Source organism: Gavia stellata, chromosome 21, assembly GCF_030936135.1.
Source record: "Gavia stellata isolate bGavSte3 chromosome 21, bGavSte3.hap2, whole genome shotgun sequence".
Taxonomy (NCBI): Eukaryota; Metazoa; Chordata; class Aves; order Gaviiformes; family Gaviidae; genus Gavia; species Gavia stellata.
Window position 1 is genome coordinate 11097424 of NC_082614.1, and position 13083 is coordinate 11110506.

The window sequence follows — 13083 nt, forward strand, 5'->3', positions numbered from 1 at the left end:
CTTTTTAAAAAGCAGAAAATACTTTTAATGCAGTGCTTTCTCATTTCAAGGAGTGATTCCCTTTAGAGTTGTTTGTGTGTTGCTTTAACAGGGAGGAAATACAATGTATTTGTTAAAGGGAGAGCCTTGGGGTGAGGATTTTTAGGCTGTAGCTTTAGCCTAGATTTACCTTGATTTGGTTTTGTTTCTCCACCTGTAAAATGGAGCGGTGCTTAGTGATCCACGTCACAGAGTGTTACTAAGCCACTTGGATGTATGGGAAATACCCTGAAATCTTAAAACAAGTGCAAATGTTTAATTTGTTATTAAATCCATTATCCCACCAAATTGTCTCTTTGGAAGAGCCTTAATCCAATGTTTTAGTCATACAAAAGCAATTATATTGCCGGCTTATCAGTCATGTGAATGGAACCTTTCTTTTTTCTTTCTTGCAGTGCGGATGGTCCTTCTTCTGAAATCATGCAGATTGATTTTGAAATTGAAGACCTAACTGACCTACCTGGGACCCAGCTCATCACATGGCAGGTAGAATATCCTGGAGATACAACATCTGATCTAGGAATCTCCAAGATCTACGTAAGCCAGAAGGACCTGGTAGGAGTTCTCCCTTTGGCTATGGTAAGAAATCTTCTGGCATTCTGCAAGTTTTTAATACCGCTCTACAACTCTAGTGTCTGACAGATGCAAATGATCTGCTGAAAGGGGCAGGGGGACAGAAAGTTTCAGCACTTTGAGGAACAGATACTAACTTCTGAAGCTTGCTTCATTCAGCAGTGAAACCTCATGAGGGGAAACCATAGCTTCCCATGGAAGGCCCAGTCATGCTGTCTTTGACCAATACACTGACTTCTTGGAGGCAGAAGCTGAGTTCATGACATTTCCAGTATTCAGAACTCCCTCTTGTTGTGGTATACTTGGACACTCAGTTCAATGTGGTATATGTCTTACTTGAATCACGAGTACTCTTACATTCGGTCTAGTGTTTAAGGACTTCCCGAATCACAATTTTTTCAATTTTTGAATTCTGACTCCATATTCATTTAAGAGTGAGAAGAGAAATAAAAGTCACAGTGTGACTTCTGAGTAATTTTTAATTACCTGGGGAACACAAAATGCAGTACATAACTAACTGTCTGTTCTACATAAATGCATTCAAATGGGTTGCCTCACCCTCACAGTGCAAACTATAGGGCTTGAAAAATACCTGATTCTTTAGCCTTGGTCTCACCTAAAAAACCTGTTAGATACCCAAATTCCAAGTGCAAACAGAAATTTTGTGTGTTTCTTCTTCTCTCCCCTTCACATTTCTTCATCATTAGGGCTGAAATATACTTGTTTAAGGTCTGGCTGTGCCCCAGTTTTATTCTTAGACAATCTATTAGAAAATATTGACACATTATTATTTAGCACTGAGGGAAAACCAAAAATCAATCTCAGAGCATTTAAAAAAATGTAATCTGGATGATTGCCTAGTGATAACCAGTTAATTATGCCATTGTTCAAGGCTGAAGGTGTTCTCTATCACAGAACTGATAATGGCTTTTACTGTTATTTACCAACTTCAGAACTACTCAGATGATGTGATTCTTTATTTCACAAAAAAATATTACTTTTCTTTTGAAATGGCTCATGCTTTCATTACCAAGTTGTATATCCCAGTTGAAACAGCTCTCTCCATCTGGAATTGTGGCCACCTAACAAATCGGAGTTGTATATCTAATTCTTTTGTTTTGCATGACTGTTTTCATGGGCTAGTTCCCGCTGTTGAGCGGTGGGTGATCTCTGCTGGTTTGTTGGTAAGAGGCTTTCAGGTCTGCAGATGGGACCCTGATGTGCAGCCACAACAGTTCTGGAATATGGAGGGTTAAGGCTGTAGAGATCATCTGATTTACATAACCTGAGATGTGGGGGGTTTTATTCGCTCCATCCCTTAAGGAAAAGACAACAGATTTCTTTCCTAGTGGTTCCAACGGTTGCAGAAAATGCTAGTTCTTCTCATACATGCCCGCCCGTGATCACTTTAGTATCAAGTGACATAGTGGCAGAAAATAGCTCATAAGAACAAAGATAGATTCTCCTTGCAGTTGCTACAAATCAACTCACTTTCTTCATTTCCATTAAAAGATGAAAAAAGCCCATTTTCCAGAAGCACAAAGTTCTATGCTCCATGGTCACATGAAGGCTATAAACTTATCAGTAGGTGGCATTTTACAAGGCAACAAGTGTTGGGATAATGGATAAGAGAAAAAGGAAAGATAAATGGCAGGGTCCCCTAATTACTGACAGACTGGGAATAGTTTTAACCTTCTTTGCATTAACTGGAGTGTCAGGGAAGAAACTCTGGGGTATCACAAATCTCCAAATCTTTGTAGTACTTCACTTTGTGCTTAGGAAATGATGATTCAGGTGCAGACATTTCAAGAGATGTAACTTAGATTAGTTTGGTACTTCAGATTTCCATGATCTTAGCAAAGCCAGTTTGTAATTTACAAATTTAAAATTAAAAAATAAATAAATTCTACTCTTCCATTTAGGAAGAACCACAATGAAAACAAAGTGTTATATTATTTCTCCGTTTCTGGAGACTGGGGTTAATTTGGATGAGTTTTGCTGGGCTTCTTAGTGAAACATGTAATTTCATGTTTAGAAGCACTAAACAGAAATGCTGTTGAATATTTCAATTACAGGTTCATTTTTTAAAAGAACAATTTTACTGCTTTAACATTAGGCAGACCTTTGCTTTTCTAGTAGATTAGCACATAGCACCTCTGCACCATCTTTGTTTTCTGTAGTCTTTTCTGCTAGCTATTATGGATTTGTAAGTTGCAAAGCAGAAGAATGGACAATTTAGAGCTTCCTCTTTCCTTTTCTTCAGTTACAAAATGCTGCAATGGAAAGACTTAAATGTGTATATCAGTGTCAGGACACGCTGGAAATGCCTGCCTTCTGCTGAAGTTATTAGGACACTTGCTGCAGTCATCTTACCTTTCTCCAGTGCATTTTTTTTTCCTATGGCATATTAACATTCCAGCTTTTGAGACCTCTGCAGGGCTCTACACCAATAATGGAATGGCAACAAAAGTCACAGTAGAGCACTCAAGGATATTGATGAGAAAAGCTGTAGGGTGTATTTTATGGATGTACGGGTACCATAAAGGCTGGTATTTCTGACACTTTAATAACACCTTTTCTAATTTTAAAGTATAACAGAACCCATCTTGGTAAGCTGTGCGTGGGACCCCGGTCAGCCCTTGGTAGCAGAATGGGAATAGCATGGGAGAAGACTTTTAATTTGAGAACATTGTAAGAACCTGTGAGCACCTGTTTGACTATTTGCAATGCATGATCCTTTCCCTTAAGCCTGATGAAATACAGGCAAAGATATTTATCCAGGGTTATAAAAAATTACTGGCCTTTTACCATGATTGCTTTGCAGTGGCTCTTAGAGCCACATAGCAATGTCTTGCCTTGTTGACAGAAACTAAAACATCTACTAAACCCTATGGAAGAGGCAGATATTTCTATGGTATAATGTTCTTCACCAGCACAGTTTCCACTGTAATTGGTGCATTTCTTGCATGGGCACTATTCAAAACTCTCCCTGTTTCCCTGCCAGCTTTCTCACTGCAAGGGCTGTGTCTCCAGGTAGTGTGTGGCCAGGGAAATGGAGAAGTGAGGTCTTAAGAACATGTTGATCGGTAGAGGAATTATAGAAACAAAGAGTGCTTTATTCTGGATGGAGAATTCTGGACAAGGAATGCCAGAGGATTACTCCATGGTAATTATTGACAATTTGGCACTTAAAAAAAAAAAACTAAAACCACAAGTAAATAGTGAAGAAGCAAAAGCGTTCTCTGTTTGTTGTCAACTAACATACATATTAATTCTCTTTCAACATCATTCTCTTAACATTCACCTGTAATAGGGTATCCTTTGAGACAGAAACCCTAGCACCTCTTAAGACCTTTGAAATACGGTATTAAAAAGGCATATGGTTCATTTGTTCATTAACTGTCTTGAACAAGCTAAACTGCTGAGGTTTTTTTGAGTTGAGGACCCATGATGCAATGTGACAGCCAGTGAGAATAATATGCCTGAATATTCTAGAATATGACATTATTTTTCATTGGCATCCTAAAGAATCAGCTTCTAATTCCTATTTTACTTCTTTCTGGTGTTTCTTCCCTATTTTATTTCACTCTCATTTTGTTAGGTGATGAATGGCACAGGTTTAATCATTCAAATAATACATTTGCTGCTATTGATTATTGTTGCTTTTTAAACATTCTGTCAGCTCTTTCATAATTCTGGTGTTCACCTTTTGTTGAACCTTAATGATTAGGTGAGGATGAGAGACAGACGAGCTCTCTAGCCATCTGTGTACATACAAGATAATCCCTACTGAGAAAGGCAGAGGGTAAATATGACATGCTGGTAAATGGATAAGTTGAAATGTGTTTTGTAAATAATAAAAATAATGAATAATAGAATACCTGGGCTGGTTCTTAATTGAACCAGCTCTGAATGTGTAAATCACCTGTCTTACCTACCTACATGCCCTAAACCTGTTCTATCTGTGCCCTTCCTTTATTTAATAATCTGATAAGGAATCAGGGCAAAACACCTGTTTCATAAATCTCATAGGGGGAGATGTTGGTCCTAGGGCTGATAAATCCCTTATTAGAGTAGTCCTTTGACTAGAAAATATATTGTGTTAACTTTACTTTCTCCTAGAATACATAAAAAATATATGCAGGATGCACAATGTCCCTTCAGAAATTTCTTGAAAAGGTTGCAGGTTCCTGACCTTCAATTTTTGATAAATTGTGGTCCACATACGTGTGTTAAATTTATAAATCAGCAAGTCAGTATTAGAGTCAGCCTGGCTCACACAAATGTAGTTGCCCTGATGTTCAAGGCATTATTAGGTTTAAAGATATGGATGTTTCAGGTGGTGGTAGGACATATGAAGCTGATAAAGAAGCCAGGTAGTTGGATGATGAGCACCCTTGTGTAGAAAAAGTCTGTGAATCTGGATTGCTTTCTTGAGAGACTCCCCAGCCCTTACAGGTGAACTGATCTTAATGCCAGCTATAATAGACTGCCTCGCATGATCTGTACAACTAGGACAGAGCAGAAAAGTTTTGCCTTCTAGAGCAGCAATCCTTGAGTACTGCAGAGTCATGGGGACAGTGGCTGAGGAGCCCTGGATTACCTCATGATATTAATATTTTGGAGTCAATAATTCAGCTTTGTTGCTGCCCAGAGAATCTCAGACTTGCTGGCAGGCAGGACAGCTTGCCCGGCACTAGGGCTGAATAAGCAGGTTTCACCATACCAGGGACTGGCAGGACAGGCTCCCTTCAGTCTTTATCAAACTCAGCTCCGGTCTGGGGCTTGGTGAGTTTTATGCCCAGATGTTCATGGAGTGCCTGTCTTTCCTTCTTACTGAATACACTGGGACAACTCTTAGGTATGTTTATAAGCTACGCAGCATCAACCTAAAAATTAACCTTATTATTAGAGAATTGAAATGGACAGGAAGAAGGGATGGGATTTGAAACTTGATTAATGGTACAGTGGTGAGGTTGCAGTCTGCTTGGCAGAGGCAAGAACTCCTAAGACAACCTTCCATCCTTACCAGCCCTATTTTAGCAGGCAAAGGTGGATGGCGAACAGTGAATTACAGACTTGTGTCAGCAGCTGAGCTTCCATTATCTCTCTGGTTTTGGCCCATTATTTATTGTCCTCAAGCACTGCAACATCGGCCTCCAAGACAGTCAAGTGAGGTGTGAGGCAGAGAGAGATTTAAATCAAATGTAGAAAAAAATTCTGAGAAGAGACTCCTGATTTATGACAGGCTTAAATGGAGTCAGTGACCAAAGTCCAGCTCATTACTTTGCAACAAACAGGTTGTAGTGAAGGCGAAGAATGACTTCTACTCATCTGACCCTACCGAGCAGTCCCAACTTGGCAAGCTGTCCCTCCTCTTGGAAACACACACACACTCAGGTCTGCTCTTGCAGAGGAAAGCTGCAGATTGAACGGACCTATTTTTAAGCTGCAAATGAAGGTGGTTTAAACAAATTTGGGTGAGCTGTTAGGGAGAAGGATCACGTTATCCTTCATCTTGGGTGACTTACGAGGCTAGTAATCTCTAGGAGAGGGTCACTGGTAGTGTTGGAGCAAAATAAGCTTTTAAACCAGCACAACCATTTTCGCAATGTTTGTGTCACCGCAGCTGCTATTGTATGAAACAAAGTGGAATATTAGATCAGGTTAATAAACTAGCTGTAAAAAGTAAATGTTGTCTTTATTTCTTGAACAAAAATATTTTATAATGCATAGCATGTAACAAACTTCATATTTAAGATGATATTTTGTTAAAAGGTCTGTTTTGGTACATCCTAGCACAGTTGCCAAAGCAACATTGACTGTAAACCCATTCTCCCATTGCAGATGAAAATGCTCCTGTCCTCAGACCCATTAGAGCCATTTTGGCTTGTGAGAAGTTATACTTATGGCAGTCATATTAAATAAATTGTATCCAAAACCTGAACACCAGTTTAACATTATACCTTTTAGATAATTTATTGTTTCAACTTGCTCCTGATGTTCTTTATAAAAATTTAACAAAAATGTTGTCAGGAAGTAAACTTTTCTACATACCATCTGCATAAGAAGATGGATAAATAGACCAAATAAATAAATAAAATAAATTGCTGCAGCAAAGAAGCTATCTATTATATAGGAAGCTTTTCCATATTAAAATTACTCCTAATAATTACAGGAATCAGCTGTCATGGCAGTGCCAGTCACTGCTGGATTTTAAAAATGCTTAGGGTATTAATGCCCTTATAAATATATGTATCTGAAACATTTAATTTTTAGCTAGTGCTGTTTATGTTCTGTTAGAGACTGGCTATGTAGCTCAGACTTAGCTACCAGAGTGCTCAGTGCTGCACAAACACATATTTAATTATAGCCTCACCCTGAAGAACTCAGAAGCCAAGCAGAGAAGACTAATGATAAAAACATCAAGAAAATATTGGACCCTTCTTACAGAAGAGGGATGGAGGTGGGCAGTGCGCTGAATTTCCCCCTGAAGTCAACCAGATTGCCTACTCCTAGACCAAGGTTTCAGCTTGGCTCTTCTTCCCCATTACAGAAGATGTGATGGGTGGATCATGGTCCCTGGAGCACAGACCTAGTTGTGCAAGTGCCGTCATTGTTGGAGCTTACAGTCCACATGTAGCTCTAAAGATGGCATGGCTGTCCCTGCCTCTTCCTCAGGTCCCCTCTTGTGCCTCTGGTGCTTTGCCACTCCTCATGTTGGCAGAGTGCTGCTGTTTTCTACTGGGAGCTGCTCAGGAGCACACTGGGGGCCCGTCCTGGGGTGGTGGAATAGGATATTGGAGGCTGTTACAGCCTTCTCTCTACCATCTTCAGCTGACGATTAGGATGCTTTTGGATGAAATCAATGCTTTTCTGCGGGAGAACTGAAATGTGAGTCTCCATCTTGTCTGTATGATATAGATGAACAAATTGATTACAGGGAGGATCTGCTGATGGCTGACTGACCTGGGTTCTGCCTAGCAGCCAAGAAGTGCAGGATCACATCAGCCAGAATCAGCTGCCTTGCTCAGCTTTAAGAGTCAATATTTCTAGACACTTACATTGACAGTCAGCTTTATGAAAAAGATGTCTAGATAGTAGTTAAAAGCTTTTACCTTTCTAATTATAGCTTTTAAACTGCAATTACAATATTCAGCAAGTTTTCAAATATTTAATTAAAATGTTACCCATTTCTGAAGAGGAACCTTTTAAATCAAAATTACGTTAGTGAATCACAGATGAAATCTACTCATGGGAAAGGGAGAAACCTTTGGATCATCGTGATATTTCAAGCAACCATTTTCTTTTCATAAGTATATACTATTGCTTCTTAAAATCAGGTAGGTCAAGGTCTTACAATTTCATCTCACAAAACAGACTTTCCATTCTCTCCTGGCAACTACCAGTCCAGATTTTAATTGATCTTTCTTGAAAATAGATATCCAAGATGCCTACAGGATACCAGGTAATGTCCCCTGTCATTGTTGTCTAAGTGTTTATCCCCTGGAAATGGTTTTTCTCCATCTCAACTGATACATGCATGGGTTTGGTTCTTCTTGTTGTTAGTTTTTGTTGAGTTGATTGGGGGGGTGGGGTGTACAGTGGTATACATTGACCCTTTGTTTGAATATTATATCCAGATCTTTCTTTTGCTCTGTTGTTTTGAGCTGAAGACCCCTTACCTGATGGCTGAAATTCTTGCTGTCAGTCCTCATGATTGAACTTTGTGCTGTGTGTTACTGCATTTCATTCCTTCTCTTTTTCCTGAATCTTTGTTTTTATCTGGTCATTCTTATTTAATAGTTCAAACTTCTGTACTGACAATGGCTCCCAAACTGATACCGTTAGCAAATTTCAGTAGTAGTCTGTTTCATCTTGTTTCAGGGTCGTTATTGACAACAATAAAAAAAAAGATCTGTCCCTAGGCTAATTCTGGAATATTGTTGTATGAGTTCAGAGGAACAGGATGTCTTACTGTCGGTCTCACAGGTTTGCCTGGATCGCTCTCTGGATTGGTTCTCTGTGGTTCAGGCAACTTTGGCAGGAAGGACTTTGTATTCAAAAGCTTGTTAATCAGTCTTTTTGTGATGCACGAGTCAGATTAGATTCTATTTCACATTCTAATAACTGTAATAGGCCTGTACATTTAACGGAAGAAAATGTTTCATCCAGTAAACACATAATAATCTGTTATGCTTCAGAAACTAATTGAATCACAGGTATCTGAAGCTACAAGACATTTTTCCCGTATGTAGATATCAATCATTTATGCTTTTGCAGGGCATGTGATATTGACACCTACCTGTGCCCAAAGGGTGGACCAGGCAGCTGAGTAGTTGACAGCTGTCGTCGGGTGTGACAGTTCTGGTATTCCTACTTGACTGTGTTCAATAAGTGAATATACTCAGTTGCAAGGGGGCTAATGTATAGGGTTCATTTTCCAATTAGAATTGCCTGTTAAAAATGGCTTGGCTTGGTCTTCAACTTGCTATTATTATTACTGTTATGCTAAACATTGGCCTTGCTCTAGCAGGCTTCTGTTGTCTAACTACCAACAAACTGGCAGACGCGTGAGTCACTAGCACATAGCATTTTGTTTTGTATACAGAGAATGAAATGAGAAAATAATACAAGCACTTGGCAATCAAAGATGCCTTCTCTCCAGAATCCAACAAATGCAATATTCTTTGGATTTTTCCCTTCCAGAATTAATGACAACCCTGGGGTTCTTAACACTTGAAATAACAAGCAATAGCTCTTTCCCTTTACAATTAGACATTTCATTGACCTGTCGAGCATGCAATAAAACAGTAACTGTGTTCATTGCAACATCAATGCAGACGTTTTGCTACTTAAATTCCCAAGCAGTGAAAACCATCAAGCAGGTCTTCCAGTTTAATCCAATTCTTTTTCTGACAAAGGTTACTACAGACTCATGGAAAAAGATCTTGATGATGTTGCTGTTGTTTAAGAAAAGAGGTTAGAAATCTTGGTTTTGTATCTGGAGCTGCAGTTGCTAGCTGACTAATACTGCAATCACCTGTAATAATAGAAAGCAACAGTCACCCAGTTTTTGTCTGAGTGGGGGAATGAGTAATGAGGGCTTGGACTGGCTGCTGGCAAAGCTGCTGACAGCCACACAATTTGATGTGGAACATCGAATATTGGGTTCCCTAGAGAAGCAGGAACAAATACAAAGATATTTTTCTTACGAATTAAAGCCTAAGAAAAATAGCTTTGCATAACTGCTGCTGTTCTTTCTTAAGTGCGAGTTACATACGTTTTTCTTGATTAGACGCTTGCAGTTGAACTGGGTTGAAATCCTTCAGCCCTGACAGTCTTTCTGTGTTGCTCTGAAGCTGCGTGGTGCTATGAATTGTAGAAGGACCCTAAAAACATGGCACATCTGAATTTGGAGCAAGTTTCACCCAGAACTTGTCCCTGCTTCGATGGACACAGGATTTAGAAGTCCTGGCCCATTTTCACACTGCTGTAAAGCCATTGGTATTTAAAATGTTACGAGTTTAAAACAGAAATAATTTGGTGGTGAATCAAGTTTGTAGAGGGAAAGTCTCACAAATATTTGATAATTTGATCATTTTTCTACACCCCTGTTTCAGCCAGCTGAGAGGGACCTCATTTTCAGTAGGTAAGTGCTTTGAATGATTTTAAAGTCAGGATGTCTTAAGAGGTCTCACAGTGAGTGCCCAGAATCACCAGTGATCACTGAAAATATTGCACCACCTAATATGGATTATTTTCCCAATATTTTTATAACTTTATGTTAATCAGACTCAATTAATATTAAAGAAAATTCAAAATTTTTTTTGTTTAAAAAACCGGGCATGTTGTTTGCTTAATTTTATTGAAATACAGTCAGATTGGGTTTATGGAAAACAGATTACTGCCTTCTGTTCCTCCTTTGTTTCATGTCAAGTTTCACTCACAGGATTTTGTAACACAACGCTGCCATACAGCATGGTAGTAAATATTGCAAAACAATCTTTAATTCTGATTGCTAAATTGTTTTCACTGAAATACCAAAGATCACAGAAAGTTTTATTCTATGAAAACACCAGGATCCAGATTTTACACCAATTTAAGAACATTCCTTCAAATATATATTCATTGAAGTGTCATGTGTCATCCCCGTCCCCCCACCTCCCCTTTTAAATCAGAGAATCTTTCTGAAGAGTTGTTAGAATCACAGAGCAGCTGAGGTTGGAGAGAGCTCCAGACCTTGGCTAGTCCAATGCCCTGCTCAGAGAGCTGGTTGCTCTGGGCTGTGTCCACTTGGATCCTAAACACCTCCAACAATGGAGAGCCCACAATCTCTCAGGATAAACTCTTTCAGTATTTGATCACCCTCATGGTAATCTGTTTTTCCATGTCTAAGTGGAATTTCCCGTGTTCTAACTTGTGCCTCTCGCCCTATTGCCATACAAGTCTGAGAACACTCTGTTTTCATCTTCTCTGGTTCCTCTGACAGGGTAGCTGTGGAAAGCAGTAAGGTCTCCTGTTTCTTCTCTTCTTAAGGCTGAACAGGTCTCTTCACCTCTCTGTGCATTATGTGCTCCAGCCCTCGACCAGCGTGGTGGCCCTGCCCTGGCCTCGCTCCACTGCGTCAGTATCCTCGGCTTGGGCTACAGCCTCCGCTGCCATCTCACCTCTTAACTGGTGTGGTTATGAAAAGATTTTTCCCTTTTGGCATAATGAAAGGGATGATGCCTTAATTGGTTCCCTTCAGATTAGTAATTTGAATAAAACATAGCTGAAAAAGAAGCAGCAAATTTCTCCCTACTGAAATAGATCCATCGCCACTGTGGTGCTGCTTGAGCAAAGCAGGCGGGCATCACTCTTTTCAGCTTCTTGACATTATTTTTAGATGTGTTTTGTGATTTTGAGGTACCACTTGGCAGTTGGGGGCCTCCCTTTTTTCTTTTTTTTTTTTTCTTTTGAGAATTATAGCTTTTGAAATTATTTATTTACGAGCCATGAAAATCTCCCCAAAATGGATTTTAACAAGTGTGTAATTGGATAATTTGACAACTGGTAAGCTGAAGCCCCAGAGATCAGGAATTACACTTCACTACAGAATAGTCGTTCTTCATGTAGAATTAATTAGATTTCCTCTAGATTACAAGTACTAAGAAGAGTAGTCAATTAAGAGAATTATTCTCTGACTTTTCCGTCCTTCTTTTAATTACCAGCCAGTGGTAACAAGAATTCTTTTTTCTATGTGAGATGTCCTCAGAGGCAGGATGCCAGAAAGAGGATGAGGGACAATGGATTAAACACTGGGCCAGGATTCAGAAGAAATGGCCACTGGCTTTGTGTGCAGCTTTGACTCACCTTGTGAGGGACTGATTATCCATTGGGCCTGAAAGCTGCTGCGTTCACAGGAGGCAGACAGCAAACCGAGGACAGGTTCCTGATCAGCTGAGGGTAATGTTTTTCAGTGGCATTGCTAAATCAAGCAACGCTTACTCCTCTTCTCCCCCACGCCACTCTCAACGGGGTTAGTACAAATGCCTATGCAGCTGCTGCGGAGCTGGGCTGAGGACCTGAGCTTGGCTAAAAACAACCATTCTTCTTTTTCCTTGGGTCATTCTGAACCCAGCTCGATTCCCCAGTTTGCTTCCTCACCTACCCATACAAAATCAACAGTGGCACAATCAAAGGAGTGGTTAAAAAGGTGGAGGCAGAAACCACTTCAGGCAGCGTGGCTCCTGAAATGACAGCTTCAGGAACAAACATTGGCAACAGCCTGAAAGGTCTGGAGGGAAGCTTAAGCTTTTGCCATGCGCGGACGTGGGCAGGGCACGGACGGCTGAGCTGGGTGGAAAAACGCTCTGCTCTGGCCGGTCCTCTCCAAGAGCAGGGACCGGGGCACGCAGCAGTGGACGTGTTGCCTTTGTGGTGATTTTGTTATTTTTGTTTTGCGTTGCTTTGGGGCTGTGCAAAATGAATTTGACAAACTGGGTTGATGTGCAGGATGTTTCTGAACCTGAAAGCATATGTACAAGGAGGTCTTTGGTCTTGTACCTCCTCTTTCTCCTTTCTCTCACGCTGGCTGTTGGAGTGGCTTTCTGTGTGGGATAGCAAACAGCAAACGAGGGGCTCAGGGGGGGAAATAATTTTGTTTAGACAGGAAGGGATAAAGCAGAGCAGACTGTGATTCAGATGGATGTCTGAGTCATACATCGTACCTCCTGAGGCTCTTCTTGATGTAAGGCACCTTACACTGTGCCTAGGGAGAAATTTAGTCTGTGGACTGTGCAGAGGGATATTTTCAGGTGGAGCCGTGTGAACACATGGCCTCCAGGAGAGTGCTCCTATTCACCTTGGAAGATGGATGGCAGAGACTTGCTTGAAGGTAGAGGACATGGACCCAAATCACCCAGAATTAAGATCTCACAATTTAATGTTTACTGAATGCAGAGAAAATAAATTTATAAAGGGACGTTA

At 40.2% G+C, this 13083-nt stretch overlaps 1 protein-coding gene across 1 annotated transcript in view; it reads left to right on the top strand.

The window, feature by feature from the left end:
* The window catches only part of LOC104260665 (transmembrane protein 132D), a 264803-nt gene that overhangs the window by 168029 nt on the left and 83691 nt on the right, over positions 1-13083 (top strand). Inside the window, exon 4 of the mRNA XM_009816453.2 lies at positions 435-618. Coding sequence (XP_009814755.1) covers positions 435-618 — 184 coding nt within the window. The remainder of the gene's footprint in view (positions 1-434; positions 619-13083) is intronic.